Source organism: Monomorium pharaonis, chromosome 2, assembly GCF_013373865.1.
Source record: "Monomorium pharaonis isolate MP-MQ-018 chromosome 2, ASM1337386v2, whole genome shotgun sequence".
Lineage (NCBI taxonomy): Eukaryota > Metazoa > Arthropoda > Insecta > Hymenoptera > Formicidae > Monomorium > Monomorium pharaonis.
In genome coordinates this window covers 21612837-21631628 of record NC_050468.1, presented here as the reverse complement: position 1 = coordinate 21631628, position 18792 = coordinate 21612837, and the positions used below count along the sequence as shown (strand labels likewise).

At 32.7% G+C, this 18792-nt stretch overlaps 2 protein-coding genes across 6 annotated transcripts in view; both read left to right on the top strand.

Moving 5' to 3' along the window:
* Nucleotides 1-37: 37 nt before the first annotated feature.
* Nucleotides 38-4886, top strand: LOC105838766 (cell division cycle 5-like protein). Its single transcript, XM_012684553.3, has 10 exons — nt 38-211; nt 325-590; nt 724-854; nt 1116-1618; nt 1712-1886; nt 1972-2412; nt 3025-3143; nt 3224-3388; nt 3487-3768; nt 4495-4886. Exons 1-10 carry the CDS (start codon nt 167-169, stop codon nt 4735-4737), a joined length of 2370 nt encoding a protein of 789 aa, XP_012540007.1. The 5' UTR covers nt 38-166; the 3' UTR covers nt 4738-4886.
* A 405-nt stretch (nt 4887-5291) lies between these two features.
* Nucleotides 5292-18792, top strand: part of LOC105838768 (nuclear receptor subfamily 2 group E member 1) — a 28750-nt gene continuing 15249 nt past the window's right edge. For 3 of the 5 annotated variants that reach the window (XM_028194277.2, XM_036282702.1, XM_012684556.3), the window contains exons 1-4: nt 5292-6975; nt 7118-7275; nt 9914-9994; nt 10353-10514. In XM_028194277.2, coding sequence (XP_028050078.1) covers nt 7134-7275; nt 9914-9994; nt 10353-10514 — 385 coding nt within the window. In that variant the 5' untranslated portion in view covers nt 5292-6975; nt 7118-7133. The remainder of the gene's footprint in view (nt 6976-7117; nt 7276-9913; nt 9995-10352; nt 10515-18792) is intronic. The other 2 variants (XM_036282701.1, XM_012684559.3) reach the window with 2 other exon arrangements.

Here is an 18792-nt window from a genome sequence, read left to right as displayed (position 1 = left end):
TTGAAAGCGTTCTTGTATCTCCAATATACATTGCATTCGTTTCTCAACAGTTTCTCAGTTTGTTTATGGCCGAAGCGAGTTGTTACGAGTGTGGAGATTTTACGCGCTTTTTCGTCATTAAAAAATATACTTTTCTTTCACAGAACGATACAAATAGGAATTAAAAATGCCGCGTATTATGATAAAGGGTGGTGTTTGGCGGAATACGGAGGTAAGTCATACACAATTTTCTAACCTAAAGCTTTTTGTGTGCTTATTTGTGTGTGTATATGTGTGAGTTGTGTGACAACTTTGTTAGGTAAAAAAATTTCTTTGTTTTTTTAGGATGAAATTTTGAAGGCGGCTGTAATGAAATATGGGAAAAACCAATGGAGTCGTATTGCATCATTATTACACAGAAAATCAGCCAAGCAATGCAAAGCACGTTGGTTCGAGTGGCTAGATCCAAGTATAAAGAAGACGGAGTGGAGCCGAGAGGAGGATGAGAAGCTGCTTCACCTTGCGAAGTTGATGCCTACACAATGGCGAACCATCGCGCCTATTATTGGTAGAACAGCTGCGCAGTGTTTGGAGAGATATGAATACTTACTGTGAGTAACTCAAAAGTATGACTGTAACATAATAAGAAGTACCAATGTTATCTTATCGAGTTATAGAATTGTTACAGTTCTCATTCATGGAATAATGTACTTTGAATAACAATCTCGCATTAAACTATTTCAGTGACCAAGCACAAAAGAAAGAAGAAGGAGATGATGCTGTTGATGATCCTCGTAAACTTAAGCCTGGTGAAATTGATCCTAATCCAGAGACAAAGCCAGCAAGACCAGACCCTAAAGATATGGATGAGGACGGTAGGTTAAAAGCTACTGTTAATAACATTTTATGGCAAATAATTTACAATAAAACAAATATAAGGTCTTAACCCTCCATCTATACGTTGAAGCATCCTTCCGGGTATGAGTACCTACTGTTACTAAGTTTTTTTAGGGAAGGGAACCAAGCTTCGCTTATCAACAATCTTGTGGCTACACAAGTGAAAAATTTCGCTTGTTCCCTTATGAGGTGTACAGACGGAGGGTTAATAATTGTACTTTGTATTGTACTTTTTGCAGAATTGGAGATGCTATCCGAGGCACGTGCCAGGCTGGCGAATACTCAAGGAAAGAAGGCTAAACGCAAAGCACGTGAGAAACAGTTAGAGGAGGCGCGTAGGCTCGCCGCTTTGCAGAAGCGTAGAGAATTAAGAGCCGCCGGTATCACCGTCTCGCAAAAGAACAAACGCAAACGGGGTGTCAATTACAATACGGAAATACCGTTCGAAAAACGCCCAGCACCTGGTTTTTACGATACTTCCAACGAGCATGTCGATCCTCTTGCGATCGATTTTTCCCGAATGAGGCAACAGCACTTGGATGGCGAACTCCGACAGGAAAAGGAAGAAATGGAGCGCAGGAAAGATAAGCAAAAACTGAAGCAGCGCAAGGAAAATGATATACCTATGGGTATGCTTAATAATGAAGAGCCTGTAAAGAAAAGGAGCAAGTTAGTCTTACCGGAGCCACAGATTTCCGATCAAGAGTTACAGCAAGTCGTGAAACTTGGTAGAGCTTCGGAAGTATGTTTTTCATTATCTTTGTTATATTAGAAATTATATGATAATTATGTATGACACACTAGTATATACTTGACGCTTCACGTTTTGTTATAGGTTGCACGAGAAGTTGCTACTGAAAGCGGTATTACACTCTCCGATAGTTTATTGGCCGATTATTCCCTACCTACAAATGCATCGGCAACACCTCGTACACCGGCCGCTGCAGATAGAATATTGCAAGAAGCTCAAAACGTCATGGCTCTCACACATGTAGACACACCGTTAAAAGGTTTAAAATACGATAATTTGCAATACTTTAGCACGTTGTTTAATTTGTTTTTAATTTAACATAATTCATAAATATCTTCTTCCAGGTGGATTGAATACTCCATTGAATAATCCTGATTTTACTGGCGTTGTGCCTCCTACCAATGTCGTCGCAACTCCGAATACAATTTTGGCCACTCCGTTCAGATCGCAACGTAGCGATGGGACGCCCGTGAATTCGTTTAACACACCCGGTGGAGCGTCAGTACGAACGCAAAATGGAGTTTTAGCAACAACACCAGTTCGTGATAAACTTAATATAAATCCAGATGAAAGTGTAGATGGTTCGGAAACACCACTTATACAAACACAAGCCAAGAGTTCGTTGCGCGCGGTATTGAGTTCCTTACCGGCGCCATGTAACGATTATGAAATAGATATTTATGATGGAGAGATAAATGAGGAAAATACTAGTGCCCCCACGACCGAAATGATCGAGGATCAAGCGGATATCGATGCGAGGCAACAGCAGGAATTATTAGAAGAAAGTAAGACTTAGAATAATACTGAAATAGATTATTTTATCACATTACAGTGTTTTGAGTTTTCAACTAGTTTTATTAATTGCTATTTTTATAAGAAAGAATAAATCCTTTGCTTAAATTTCTTGATTAAAATATATAATTTAATTTAAATATTTTTCAAAATTGAAAATATTCGATGTATATCTTTACATAGACAAATATTAAGTATAACATAAATTAAAGGAGTATATAAGCTACAGAAAATAAGTTCATGCTAAATATTTATAAATAATTTATTGAAAAACAATTTTACCATAAATACTTACCATAAATAAATAATACGTTTCAACGGTATTATCGGGTTTATCTTCAATAATGTTAAGATTAGACTTATAAAGCATTAAAATTTAGCTGCAATTTATGTGAAATACTTCTCTAATTAATTGTTATTATAATATAATGATCGAATTTTATTATTTTTTATATATGTATTTTAATATACATTACTTTAATATTTATTAGTTGTTACGATAAATTTTATCACATGTCTCAGTTTGGTGAAGATTCCCTTCTTAGAAAGTAAGATTTTTATTGTTGTTAATTTAATTCATTATTATTAAATATCTTTTTTTACAGAAAAAAGAGAATTGGCACGTAGATCACAAGTAATACAAAGAGAATTACCACGACCTGCAGATATAAATATGAATATTTTAAGACCTTACATGGACACACCGTTAACTGATTTGCAAAGAGTATGTAATTTTTCTTTTGCATTAAGATATTTATTCTTATTGTTGAGTTTTACGAATTAATTGGTGCTATTGTCCTATAGGCAGAAGAATTGATAAAGAGAGAAATGATCACAATGTTGCATTATGACGCGCTGCAGAATCCAACACAGTCAAGTCGAAAGAGCGCTGCAACGTCGTTAGCTCACTCTCAGGGTTATTTGGAACAACATCCATATGAGATTTTTGAAGAGAACGAGCTTGTTAATGTATATATAGAACATAAGATATTATCATAAAATATCTTTATTGTTTTATATTATTAATGCATCAGTTATTAAAGCAATACTATATTTTTCAAATGTAGGCTAAGAAAATGTTAACCGACGAGATGGGAGTTGTAAAGGAAGGAATGGCACATGGAGAACTGAGCTTAGATGCTTATACTACTGTTTGGGAGGAATGTTTGTCGCAGATCTTATATCTCGAAACACAAAAACGGTACACTCGTGCAACGCTAGCTTCAAAGAAAGACAGAGTGGAAGCAAGCGAGAGAAAATTAGAGGAGAATCGCATACATATGACAGGAGAAGCTAAACGCGCTGCGAGAATGGAAAAGAAGTTGAAAGTACTTACTGGAGGTTATCAAGTAAGTACTTAAATAAAACTGAATGTCATTGTTCAGAATTCAATATATCGTTGCGATGAGAGTCACTAGCTGTCATGAATCTACATTTGACTTATACATTATAATTATTAATTTGACATTTTTTCAATTCTGTCATGTAAATATTTTTTAAGATAAATAAGTTTAAATTAAATTTATATTATAAATAAGTTAAAAGCTTTTCCTCGTAGCAGAAAATTCAAGAAAATTAAGATATACCTAACGCACACCTTTATTTTGCGAAAATATCCGAAAGTTGTTAATTTTTATTTTTTTTACACAAGTATATAAAAATTATTAAGCGACTTTCACCTACATATTTCAACATTTTCAGAAAGTATTTATATGATTGTGTATTAAAGAAATTGTATATAAATATTTGGTTATAATATTTATATGATTGTGTATTAAAGAAATTGGATATAAGTATTATAACCAATGACAAAAAAATTAGCCATTAAGATAGTTTAAAGAATAAAGTGCAACAAAACAAAAATATCAAATCTATGTCAAGTGTTAATATATCTTTGTTATATAATATTAAAATTAGAACAATTGGTTATACAACCTGTTATAATATAGGCAAATTTTATAAGTTACATAAATTTAAAAGTATATTTTACATTATTTCTTTGATTAAATTCTAAATTCCCTGAAAAAAATTTTTAATTGATGTTAACTGTAATTATTACTTTGTTTCTTAAACAGACCAGGACACAAGTATTAACAAAGCAACTGCACGATTTGTGGGAGCAGATAGAGCAGGCGCATCTCGAGTTATCGACATTTAAGTTTCTACAAACGCAGGAAGAGGCGGCAGTTCCAAGAAGGTTAAACGCACTTATGGAAGATGTGAACAGGCAGACCGAGCGAGAACGCTCGTTACAAATTCGATACGCTCAGTTACAAGATCAGTTGCAGCAGTGTCAATTGAATGATATGTCGTCTTAGGGATACATTGCGATATGCTGAATACACAGCAAAATGTAATTGTATTATTTTATCTTATAACTTATGAGATTTATAAGTCCATGAAAATATGTGCTGTTTAAAATAATCTACTCTTCTCTTTTGAGAATTAAAGAGAAATTCAATATATAGTCATTGTCTCTATAGTATCTGTAAAATTATTCATATTGTTTTACTTATTTAATTCAAATTATTTAATAAGCATGGCAAAATTATCAAACGACAGTTTTCGATCGGCCTAGATTAATCGCACCGGGAGCGATTAATGACTGTCATAAGGCCAATCACAGCCATTCGTCTGAAGAAGGGAATAACGGGTTAATCCAGCACCGGTCGAAAACGACATTAATATATTTAAATTTGATTCTCTATATTTTGCGCGAAAAGAAATAAATGACAACAAAAATCTTTTTCCATTATATGCTGTAAAATATTGTGATAATAAAATTCAAGATACAAAGTTATCGAGTGGTAATACATCTATAAAAACGTGATAAACAGAGGATAGTTTAAAGAAGCATTTTATGTAAAGGATATACAAGACGAAATATAGTAAAAGAAATATATATTCAAGAGATGTAGAGATTTCAGATGTAGCTTTCGTTTAGCAAGGATTGAAACCAAGGTATAATTACCGACTGGTAAAGCCAGAAAATCAAGGGGGCGTGATCGATCGAAGGGTGGTGCGCAGTTCACAAATAATAGCTCACACTTGCTAGAGGGGCGTGTCATTACATAATACCGACAAAATGGCTTAATCAATATAACATGTTGCACAAAAAAACTAGCGGTATAAATGCATCCATCCTTCTTGCGCGTATACATTTGACTATAGGGATTATGGTCCACAAATACGGGTCTTATTTCAACACGAACGACTATCAGGAAGTCTAATAGTAAATATTTTAATAATTTAAGATATTTTTCATAATTTTTAGGAAAATTGCCTAATCGTATTATTTGCATTTTTTAAATCTCTATGAAATTACGGAAGTGTAGTTATCGATTTGATCTATTATACTCGTCCCATCTACCTAACATCAACTTTCTATTGTATCGTTTTCTATCGGTAGCTCATCCCTCGCCCTCGCACCTATACTTATCCGCCTGTACTCATACCTACATCGTGGAAAAAGCAGTAACGACGCCACTAGCGTGTAGCTGGTAAATAGCGTTGGCTGCCGGAAGGCAGATGTTAACGTCGTCGTCAGCTAACCTAATCCCGTATTGTCGATTGGTCGGCGCGCCGCGACTGGCGAACTGGTGTCGAATCAGCGTCGCCGATTCGCCTGGCGCCGCCCATCACCCCTTTGCGCGCTCACCCCTACAACCGCGCGTCGCCGTGGGTGGAGTCGACCAATGACACAGTGGTAACGGCCGTCTGACAACGTGGCCTCCGGGAGCCGCCCCCGTAGTTGCCGATGGCTAACTAGCGCTACCCCGCTATAGTCGAGTCAGCCACTCGGCCAGCAAGTCCCCGGGCCGAGTCTAGTCGCTAGCTCGCTGGAATTCTCCACCCTATCTCCCCTTCTGCTTCCGCCACCCCCTTGCCTTCGGCCTGGCCCCCCTCCCTCACCGAACGTGTAGGCCAACGTGCCAACTAGGGTGGCGGTGGCGACAACGGCGGTGGCGGTGGTAGAGGTGAAGAAGAGGTGTTACGCCGTGGATTCGCGTGACGTAACCCCGGTATACGCCATCGCCGTGGCCTCCTCGCTGCGACTCGCGGTCGTTTAGGGATTGGCGTCGGTGTGTTGGTTCGCGCTCGGCAACCATCCAGCACCCACCCTCTCTTCAGCGTCCCGTTCAACCGCCCCACGCGCGCGTACCTACCACCGGACCGTGTCGACTGTATATCGGGGAACGACCCATGATTCTCCGTGATGTGGCTACGGACAGGAGAGATAGCTGCTCCGGCAGCCAGTCGGGCAACAACCCCTATATGCGCATACACGGACGAATAGACACACTCATACACGCGCGCAGATACATGTACACATAGATACAGGGGCACGAGTACGCCCTTTCCGACAAGAGCGAGAGAGAGAGAGAGAGAGAGAGAGACATGAGTAGGTACGTCGAGGCTCGAAGCCATCCCGTCACGGAGAATGCTTCGGGACTTCGCGCGACCTCCTCGGCGCCGCGTCGGGACCACGGCCTCGGCTATACGTCGTTCTCTGGCGATGTTCGACTTTTGAACAGCTGCGGAGGAGATGGGCACAGGTCAGTCTCCTAAGACTTTCGCAGCATTTCTGTCTCTTTCTCTCTCTCCCTCACTCTCTCTGTGTTTCTCTCTCTCTCTCTCTTTCTCTCTCTTTCTCTCTTTCCCTCTCGTTTGCGTTTGATCTCCTAACACGCGATAAAGAGTTTAGCCTAGTGCGATGAGCCTTTGTTACGACGGAAAAACAGGGGTGCGCGAACGTGAAAGTGACTTGACGTGGCGGTTCTTCCACGATTTGCGTGCTAATTCGAGATTTAATCACGTCGTGAAAAACTATACCACGATCAACAAGCATCTTGACGGTATTTCGAAAGTTTTTGCCAGATACTGGCCTCTACCTGCTGATAGATAAATGTTCTCCAGATTCGAAAAATTGTGTTACCGCTCGGGAGACGATTTACAATAGTGCTGGATTAGCTAAATTGCGAATCTTGGAAATTGAAAAATTGTGTATCACATTCATGCGATTTATAGTGTTCGAATATTCTGAACATCTATTTATTAACAGGTAAATTGGTTTCATCAAGATATAAATTTTATCGTGATCGAAAAATAATTAGGCAACGATTTTTAATGGATTTAAAAAATTATAATTTTTGAAAGTTTGAAAGTTGTATGGTTAAAGAATAATGAATTGTGCTTCAATCTTTTATTTATTTATGAAAGTCACGTATTGCGATTATTAGCAATTAAATTAATTAATTGAAGGATTGTGAGTAATCAGAATCAAAATAAAAACATTTAATGTTTAATACATAAATAGTTAAGCCGTTTTATTATTTATATATTATCTATATGTTAATTGTTAAGTTAGGTAATGATATAAAGTAATGCGTATCCCAGTTTGACGTCAAACTGGTGTCAAAAAACAATTTGACGTCAACCGAGTTACCTTGCTCGCTTTTTGACCGCAATTTGCTGTCAATTAAGTTATGATGCAAACTTTGCCAGTAAAACACAAGCTGATCCCGAACACAGATGCTACAGTATTTGGTATTAAATTTTGATCGAATTTGTTGCTAATTTGATGATAATTTGATGACAAATTGTTTACTGGATATGTTTAAGAAAAATATTTAAAATATTTAGTGATATTTTGCGAATAAATTTAAAATGCATTTAAACAATTTTTTAACTAATTATATTATTTGTAACGTTTTATTATTTAAATATCTTTTTTTGATAATCAGAAATTATTATGAGAAAGAGTCTAAAACAGTAAGACGCATTGTACATGTTTCGAAAATTATGTTTTAGAATTAATTAGGAAACAAAGTTTTATTATCAAGTTTTACTTAATACGCTTGTATTTCTAATACAAAATATCTTTATAAATTGATTTCCTTGAAAGTTTTTGTTAAAAACAAAACTTTGGCAACAAATTTTATTTGCAATTGACAGCTGTCTCAAAAACTCAAAAACATTACTGTACATTCTTAATAATTATCTAAATTTATAAAACACTGAAAAAGTTTTGTCCCCAAATGACACGATTTGCAGAATATTAGCGAAGTATTAAGAAGTTCAATAAAAATTTTTAAACTAGAATTATTTTTGAGTCGTAAAATATATTCTCGGAACACTTTAAGTATGGTAAAAGAAAGAAGTATCTATTAATTTAATTTTAATTTGTTACGCAACACTACAAGATTAATAAATTTTTAAAAAAGTAGAAAAATTAAATTGAAATTATTTTCAGAACATCATAAAAATTATCCTAGAAGCGGTTTAAGTAGAAGAAAGAAATATTTAAAAGAATAGACAATCAGTTAAGATAAAGGTGAGATAAAGATTTTAATAAAGACTCTGAATAATATTGAATAATAAAAGAGATTTTTAAATAAATTTTCTTTTGTACACTAATTTGAATTTTACTGTAATGTGTTATTGAATATTTAGAGTTAGTTCAACGATATAAACTTAAATAGAATTCACATCCAGTGGAAATCAGACAAATTAATTAGGCAAAGATTTTAGTTTTTATCGAATTTCAAGGTTATGCATATCTATCTTAAACATATCTATCATAAATAGCGGACGATGTAACACGACATAGAAGATATAGAAAAAGAAAAACAAGGAGATATTGGTGTTGGTTTAAATAGAAGAAACAAGTATTTAAAAGAATAGAGAATTTCAGTTAAAATACTATTAAAGCTAATTGACGATTTCAGTTCTTATCGAGTTTCAAAATTAACTTATACATATCGTAAAGCGGATGATATGACTTGACATAGGAGAAGATATAGAAGAAGAAGAAGACGTTGGTGTACACGAAGAAGGCAGTAATCCGTTGGGGTTGAAGTAACCCGGGTTGATCGGGTTAGGTTGGTTGAGTGTGAGACGCGAAGGCGGTTGATTCCCCAGAACGGGGAAGGAAGGCTTTGGTTGGCTTAGGCATGGCCGTGTTTTTCTTGCCGCGGATCATTAGGACGATTAGGGTTCCTACGAAAAGGGGGAAAACAGATTAGCACCGGTGATCTTCTTGCGGCCCACCCGCTTTTCTTAAACGGGATTTCGCGAGTCCTTTAACCGTCGGTCTCTTTTTACTTGATAATTATTTGATCGTAGTACGTAGTAAATGTAGTATAAATCTGTTAATATTGATTTGTTAGTATGATATCATAATAGACGTAACTATTAAATATTATATTATTTTTTAATATCTTTAATTTTGTACAAAACAACAAGTTATTTTAGAAAATCCTGTTTTAATCAAATTTAATTATATATATTACACGTGATTACGTGTGATTAATACACGTTATTAACTTCCGATTTGAATTATTATATAAAGTTTAGAAAAGTATATTTATTAGTTAATTATTTGCGCTACTTTTTGAGAGAAAATAGAAAATGTTTAAAGAAGATATTTTATTATAAGACATTTTCTTCGTGACCATTTTGAAAAAATCACAACGTATTTTTTTTTTGTTTTAGGAGACAGATTACTCGACATACTGTGTGATGTATGCGGTGACCGTAGTTCTGGAAAACACTACGGCATCTACAGCTGCGACGGTAATATTGACAGTAATATTTATAACAAAAAAAATCTTGTAACATTTTTTACGAAACTCACTTATTATGTGCAAAGCTAGAACAATTATTTAATAAATTAATTAAGGAATTGAAATATTAGAAACCAAAAGAGGAACGATAACGTCTCTTCGATTTAAATTCTTAAAAATGTTAGGATGCTAATAAGATTAAACAATCAAAAATTTGAAAAATAAATTTTATTTTTGTATATTTATTTAATAGAATTTTCCTGTAGTGTATTACTGTATATCTGAAAATTCCTTAACGATAATAAATTTAATCAGCATCTGCTGTTATATCGCAATATCGTTATAAGCAAATTTTTGATGCTTATCAGGTTGTTCGGGGTTTTTCAAGAGAAGTATACATAGCAATCGGGAATATATCTGCAAAGCCCAAGGTGCCAAAAAAGGACGCTGTCCAATCGACAAGACCCATAGGAATCAATGTCGTGCTTGCCGCCTTGCTAAATGTTTCGAAGCTAACATGAACAAGGACGGTAAGTACTATGAGTAATATTAATGTTTCAAGCATGATGTGATGTTATGACAAATATGAAAAATTAGTTATATTATTTTTTAAGGTTTTTTTTTCAACGTTCTAAACCTGCATTTATCAAAGATAGTTGATTTTCGAGTAGAGCAATAAGTCACAATACTGTTAAAATGAATTACAACATAAGAATCAATTGTATTTGATTGAAAATTGACTTTCTATAGTCACTTTGGAACCTTGATATCATGACTTTTTGATCTGCTTGAGTTATCTCGTTCTAATTTTTATCTTTGCTATTTTTTCTGAGGATATTATTAGTTATGAAGTATTGAATTGTTAGAATATGTCGTGAAACGGAACTAAGCATATATTTACTTAGAAATAATATCTTTTAAAGTGTTTCTTCAATTAATTAAGTAAATCAAACTTAATTTAATGTCTTTTAATAATACAATTGTTACTTACTTTGAAATTAACAATTTATATTTTTGAGAATTTTGTTAAGACTTATATCTTGATATATTTTAAAAATCATTGAAATATATAATTAGCTTATTTTTAAATTTTATATATTCTCTTATTGTTTAATAGAATATTATGTAAATTTCTGTTTTACGCATATACAAATATATACATTTTTTTCAAGAGCGCAATAATTTATCTCTTGTATTTTAACACGCCGTATGTATTGTTGTAAGAATATATATTTGTCAAGTCTGTCAGCTACGAATGACTGCGGGAATCGTTCATCGATTCTCTCCTATTTTCGCGAAAGCCCGCAAATAAACCACAAAGAAATCGACTGTAACTATCGGTCAACCAGACCCTCCTAAATAAACCTGCGCCAACAAAGCGTTGACCACAGGCCGAACAGTTCACGCGTTATCAGTGTAAAAGCTGACCTAACTGAAATCGATATTGACGGACAATATGTCACTGCTGAAAAAAAATGTCCTATGTTAATGCGTTATCTCGGAGTGAATATTATTTTGTCTGTGTTACGATACTATGGGAAATTCGAACGTGATGGACTTGCTAACCGTGAAGGTGCCGTAAATAGATACGCACTGTCATGCGACGTTTCGGTTTTTCATTGACGTCTCATTTGATCGACGTCATGTTTCTTACGGCAAATAGTTTTGACATTTAATATTAACTTTATTTATTCGTGCAAAACGAAATCTTTTAAAATTGAAAACAAACTTAGAAAACGGTCCCTTATAAAAAAGTAATACTTGGCAGTATTATATTGGCCAGTAATTAATACTTATTTTTAGTATTAAAAATACTGCTGTTAATACTTTTAATACTCAAAATAAGCAATAATTACTGACCAATTTAATATTGTATAGTATTACATTTTTATAAGGGATTAAAATGAAAATTTTAAACTTTGAATCTCTTTAACCGTTTAGTTAACTTACAGTGAGCTCTCTTTGTATATAGATTTACTTTGGACAAATTCTATTTATCCTGTATAGCAAATTAATAAATAGTGTTTTTTATTTCTGGATTAGGAATCGTAAAAAGAATCAAACCGTAGGTAGCTTAAATATTATTTTGTATAATTAATTAAAGCAAAGAATGTTTCTCAATATTAAAAGATGAAGATTAGAGTCTAAATTACGCAGTTTTCAAATGCAAATGCAAATGTTTGAATTTGGACAATGTAAATATATGTATATAAACAATATAATAACAGAAGTGATGAAAATATCTTTAAATTTTTTTCTTTTTTACGCGTTTTCAACTGTTTCAAATTCATTTATAACTAAATAAATAAGATTAAGGAAAAAACAGAAATCATGAAGTGACAAAATTCGCTTATTCAATTCTAAAAGTATTATTACATCGTACGGCAAATTTTTTAAGTGTTTTCATTAACTGTCGGAAGATTTCTAGAGACTCGAGAGGTTCTCTAATCTGCAATTAATGAACACGAAAAATTTATTGTACAATTGTAATAATATTTTAAGAGTAATATTAAAAAAAATTTTTTAAACGTTAGATTGTCAGAACAACAATTACCAGCAGAACAATAATTAGGTAGAAGTTTACTTAATTCTCTTATATGAAAATGTATCAAGTAAATCACTCATAGGCAAATGAAATACACAAACGAATTATACGAGTGCATCCTGCGAGTTATTTCTCGGTTGAGCAGCGATATTTAGAAATGAGCGAGCTTGATCTTCTGCGCGAGAGTTACACGGATGGGCTAGGTGTACACGGGTCGATGTTCCTCGCCATCGACGGCGATATAACAGCGGTGGAGGCTCGTTTTCTGGGACGCTTAGCGGGGGCTGGATTCTGTACGGAGGTGGAGAGAGGTAGCGGCGAGGTGGAAAGAGAAAAGGTAGATGGGACGGGACTCCCGGCAGGATGAGTGGAAGGGAAGGAAGGAGGGGACGATACGAGACCGCTTGGCAGGGATGAGGGTGCTCAGGGTGTCGGGGGTGTTTAATGCAGGACGGGTGCTCCGGTTCCCAGCGGTTGTCGAGGCTCCAGACGCGAGTAAGAGAGGAGATTCAATTAGTGGCAGAGCTTCCTAACGTTAAGGAGACTCCACACGGGGGTTGAAACACCAGGTCTTCCTCGCCCCCCCTTCTACGTCGCTTCCTTTTGCCGCCACCTTTATCCGAATAGCGAACACACTCGTACACGCTAACGCTCTCCCACGTCGCCTCGGTCTCGAAATTACTCGTACTTTGTTGGCGGAGTTAATTAGACGCCGTGATTAATAGCTGACGTATAGTATAGCCAGGACAGCAGAATGGCGCCGGGGCATTCTTTGTTTCACAGATAACTTCCAGAGTTTTCTTCTTCCTGCAGATACACATTATTCATTGGTGCATCGACATAACTCAAAAATTGATATTTTTGAGTTGTTTGTAAAGAAAGAATTTTGATGAGAATTTAATACATTGAGTGAAACGTGATTAATGATATCTTCATTTTTTTACAATTAATCAATTAAATTGTTAGATAAAAATTGCATTAAAAAATAATATTATAAAATTTAAAACACATTTAAAACACGTTCAAAATATTTAGATAAAAGCATTAAACGATAAGTTATTATTTTTCAATATTTTATACAAAATTTTTTAATAAATAAATATAAGGATATCTATGTTGTGCAGTTAAATTATTCAAGTTTTTACGTACATAAAACTCCGAAGCTTTTTTCAGTGATAACATATTGCGTGGTGTCAGACTTGATCTAAAAGAATTAGTAGAATAGTCTTAACTTAGTCGGCCGCGATCAAATTTTTGTCAGTAATAATCTAAATAGAATATATGACAACAAAATATATGTCTCTATGTCTAAATTAATAATGAATATATCTACAATTCATTGCATTATTTCATTATTTTAGCCATGTATATAAATATATACCTATTGCACTCTTGTCTTTACTGCAACAACATAATTTAAAAAATAAAGTTTTTTTATACATATAGATTTTTAATATCTTTGTAATATATAAAATTACATTTATTTTTATTAGATATTTATATAATAATAATCAAATTCAGAAGATATTTAACATAACGTAAATTACGTTGGAGATGAATATTATGTGAATATTAGATGGATTAGATTAAGTGAATAATGGAAATTGAATTTATTTCGTTCATCAAAACAACAGTTTTTTTTTTAACAATTAGGAATTACAGAAATTGTGGTACACAAAATTTAATCTTTAATAGTGATTAAGGATCAAGTTAACGCTTATAACGTAGCGTTTATATACGGTAGTATAAAAATATTTTATATTTATATTAAAACATTGGTTGTTAAAATTTTTGTCTTAAATTTTTAACACATCCAAGTGTTAATCTAAAATAATGTGATTTAAACATTTTCTCTTAAATTAATAATTAACATTATTGAATGTTAAAATAATTGGATTGGATAAATAAACAAATACTATACAAATAACGCCGTTCTAAATCCTTAATTTTAAGACTAATGAATCAAATATACGTGTCAATATTATAAATGCTACTTTTACTGAAGAAACATGTTCATATTCTGCTTTAAATTGTGTCACATTTTGTGTAACAATATTTATGCATACTGTCTAAAATATTCTTGCGATAAATTATAATACAAAACTTTGAGTAGTCTTTAAGAACAGTCTTAAGTATATGTTAAATTTCATACAACTTTCTAACTGTATAGATTTATTTTATTCATCAAAATTAATTTTTTTTAAACAATTAAACATTGCATAGAACTTAATCCTTATAATAGTGATTAAAAATTAACGTATAAAAACGTTTGTACGATGACGCATAATTAAAGCATATTTTCTGAAAAATGTGTTTGATATTTAATTTATATTATACAAAAGTATCATTGAAACAATCATGGGCTACATTCGACGTTGAAATCACGATGTCGAGCCTCGAAAAACGTTGTGAAACACCCATAAGATGTAGGTGACCACTCGGGATATGCGCTATACATTATGTACGTGGTACTCGACGCATTGCGAAGCCCCGTGACGCCGCAGGCACACAATCATCCGCTCGCTGACAACCCCGAAACCTCCAACGCACTCACACCCGCTCGACGTAAAATCGACGCGTTTTCCTCTTTCCACGAAAATTCGTTCCCGCCTGCGATATTATCCGTCTATGTTGGCGCACCGTGTCGCGCCGGCAAAATGCCATTCTCTCACCCCTGTGCGATTTTGCGTGCGCGCGCGCACATACACTTGCAGGTGTATACATGTGTATAGAAATATGGCGTTAAACGACGTCGGAAGATTACCGAGCGGCTTACCATGGTGGATTTGTAATTCTTAGCGATCGCGAAAGGAAACGGAGTGTCGTTGGTAATGTTTTCTATGTTAATACTTGACAACTGCAGATTTGCGCTTGCAATTCCATCCAAATTTGTTTATTGAAAATGTGCGATTTGATATTTTGAACAATCGTTACAAATCGGTTTAAAATTTTATTACACTGAAAAAAATCCCTGATAAACTTATCAGATGCACATTTAGTATCGTCTAAAGTATTTTATTGCTATAAACAAATATAATAAAAACAAAATTTGATAATAATTATAAATATTTCGTTACCTTACGTTTAGTTAAAACTATTTTACCGAAACCCGTTACTACTAACGTATAATAGATTAACTTTAATCTCGGTTTAACGTATTCTTTATCTTTTTCTAATTTTTTGAACTTAGAGAATGAGAATAAGATAACAAATAAGTTAAACCAAGATTAAAGTTATCTAGAAATAGGCCAAAGGCTTTGGATTTTGATTGAGACTTTGACCAAGGCTTATTATAATCAAGTTTTTCTTAAGTGTTCAGTACCTTACAGCAATTTTGCACAATGCAATGTTTCAAATTATTATTAAAATATAGATGCAATATGATTTTAGTTATAATTGCAGTATTATTTTAAGCACATTATTAAACATATATTTTATCGTAAAATTGTTATAATGTTATAAGACTCTTTCAAAAATATGTTAATTAATTATTTAATAATATTGATATTTAAAAATTATGACTAGTTATCTTAAGATTATGGATGATTCTGACAAATAAAGAACTGAATTAAAGAGTTCTTAAGCTACTTTTATCGCGATCCTGTTATATCCACTTCACGTTATTTTTACTTTTTGTAAAATTTATTTTTCTTCCTTTTTCTGCTAATTGTTTAAATAATCTAAAATTCTTATCAAGTTTTACTTAAACTTCACGTTGCGGAGAGTTGTCTGTGGATTATTTCACGGAGGCACATATAATCGTAACGATTTTCCTCTAGTTACATACCTTGTTAAAAAGTTAAACGAAAAGCGAGAGACCAGAAGTTGTGATGACTCTCCAATGAAATTCTACGCTCCACGACTTTTCCCGGAACCGTACGGTCAACATCATTTCTAGTGTACACACATTCAGATCCACCAACACACTTGGATCCGCAAACTTCGCCTCGTTTCATGCCCAATCGATCGCGGCTCGCTACTTCAAACTTTAAATCTCTTTGTCTCCGTTCATAATTCGGAAGAACCCTTTCTGAAAGTATCAAATACTTTGAACCGGAATTAAATCGAAGCGTTTGCTCTTTTCGACAATTATAAATTGGAATTATTCGAGCGTTTTTAAAGTGTGAAATTCAATGTCTAATAATTACGATAATATTAAAAATAATCTAGTTACCTAAATATTATGTAAGCGTACAATTAAAATACCAGTTCTTCTTTTAAGCAAATCTCATTTATATCAAAATGTGCAAAGGTACAAAAACCATTATAATTTTTAAAATTAATAATTTTAAATGGAAAAAATATATTTTTGCATAAATAAGCATCTATATATATATATATATATATATATATATATATATATATATGAAAAAATAATTGGCAAATCTCAGAATATTTCATCTATAATGATTGACGTAGCCGTTCTAACGCTTTTAATTTTCTCAAAAATTAAAAAAATATTATGTTAAATTACATATATTAATCATACACTACACAAATTTATTTTCGCATTTGCTTTTACAAAATGTTATACTATCTCAAATCGCGAGTTAAAAGCTGTAAGCTTTATTTGAGAATCTGTAAAAGCACTCTTCTAAGGCTTCTTTTATATCCAAGTGTCCAATTGCGCAAGGTATAATGTCGCAGCATATTCTACAAAAATCCGAAGGTCTTACGCGTCGCACGCGAAAGCGTTTTATGCTGGCGAATGGCACTCGAGCACGATTCGAGAAAAATAGAAAAAGAATAGGATAAAACGAAATATGTTGAAGAGAAAAGGAGAAAAGCATATACGACATAGAATTGATCAAAAGAAAAATGTGACGAATGTAATGCGTCTTGATCTGCAAATATTCAAAGCTTTAACTGCTTTAAAATAAATTTTGTAAACCTAAACAAATTTTAATTCTAATAAACATATATTTATTAATGCCACGATTTTTACTAGATCCATGTATTTGTATTTGTACAAATTCAGTGACAACAGAAATAAGATTCACTAAAAAGTAGACTTGATAATAATAATCAAGTTTAAATGATAACTATTAAACTTTGATGAGATAGTTTTAAATATTTAATTAAACTGTTAATATAACCAAATATATTTAGTAATATTTAGTAATTATTGAGTAATCGTTTAGTAACCGGTTACTAAGCCGGTTACAAAATTATGTTTGGTCTTTACTAATATAATTACTAAATATTACTAAATAATTCAACAAAGCTTGATTATTGTTATTAAACCTTTTTTTTATGCAGTAAGAAAACGATTCTTAATTTACTGCATTAGAAAAAGAAAATCTGGTGATAATAATTAAGTCTAGATGATGAGTAATATTATAAATTTAGGTATGGAAATAATTTTAATCAAATGTTTGGTTAATACATAATAAAAAGTAGTGTTTTATTAGTACTTATAAATTATTATTAAAATAATAATAACAAATACTAATAATTTTATAATAATTATCAGTTTTGATTACATTAATCAAACTATTTGTTAATAGTTATTGTACTTTTGATTATATTAACTAAACATTTAATTAAAATTGTGTTAACAAAGTTTAGTAACTCATCTAGATTATCACTTGATTATTATTAGCTTAGACAAGTGTATAAAACTCTGTGAATAAATCAATAAAGAAATTAAATTGCTTATAAAAGCTGTGATTCTTAAAATTATCTAACATATTTAAATTTGAAAATGTATATACTTAAAAGTAACAAACATTTAAATCTTTATTTGGGTTCTTTTCAGTATAGGATTTAGAGTTACAAAAAATCAATCAAAGCTTGATTCGGGCTCTTCTCCACAATATCGTAAGTTACAAAAATATTACTGCCAATGTAGATTTTAAATTTTTACAATCTAAGTTTCTTTTTAATGTTTTTTAAAAAGTTGAATTTACATACGTTTATTTTATTAATTTTGCTTTTTTTTTGTTAACTTTGTTGCTTTTCTTGTTGTTAATTTTATTTAACTTATTAGAATGTTATACTTATACATTTAAATTATTTATTAGAATTTTAACAATGAACTTTTACTTAGTATCCACAATGAGAGATCTTTCAACTCACTTTGGATTTCTTAATTTGATATTTGGAGGACTTGGATCAGGCTTTACTTAATTTTTGTAACTTTAAAGCTTACAATGAAAAGGACTTAAATAAGGATTGTTTATAACATTTATGTATATTTTTACACTCAAAAAAGGCTTGGTTATAATAATCCAGCTTTGGTTAAAGTTACCCAGCGCCCTGGT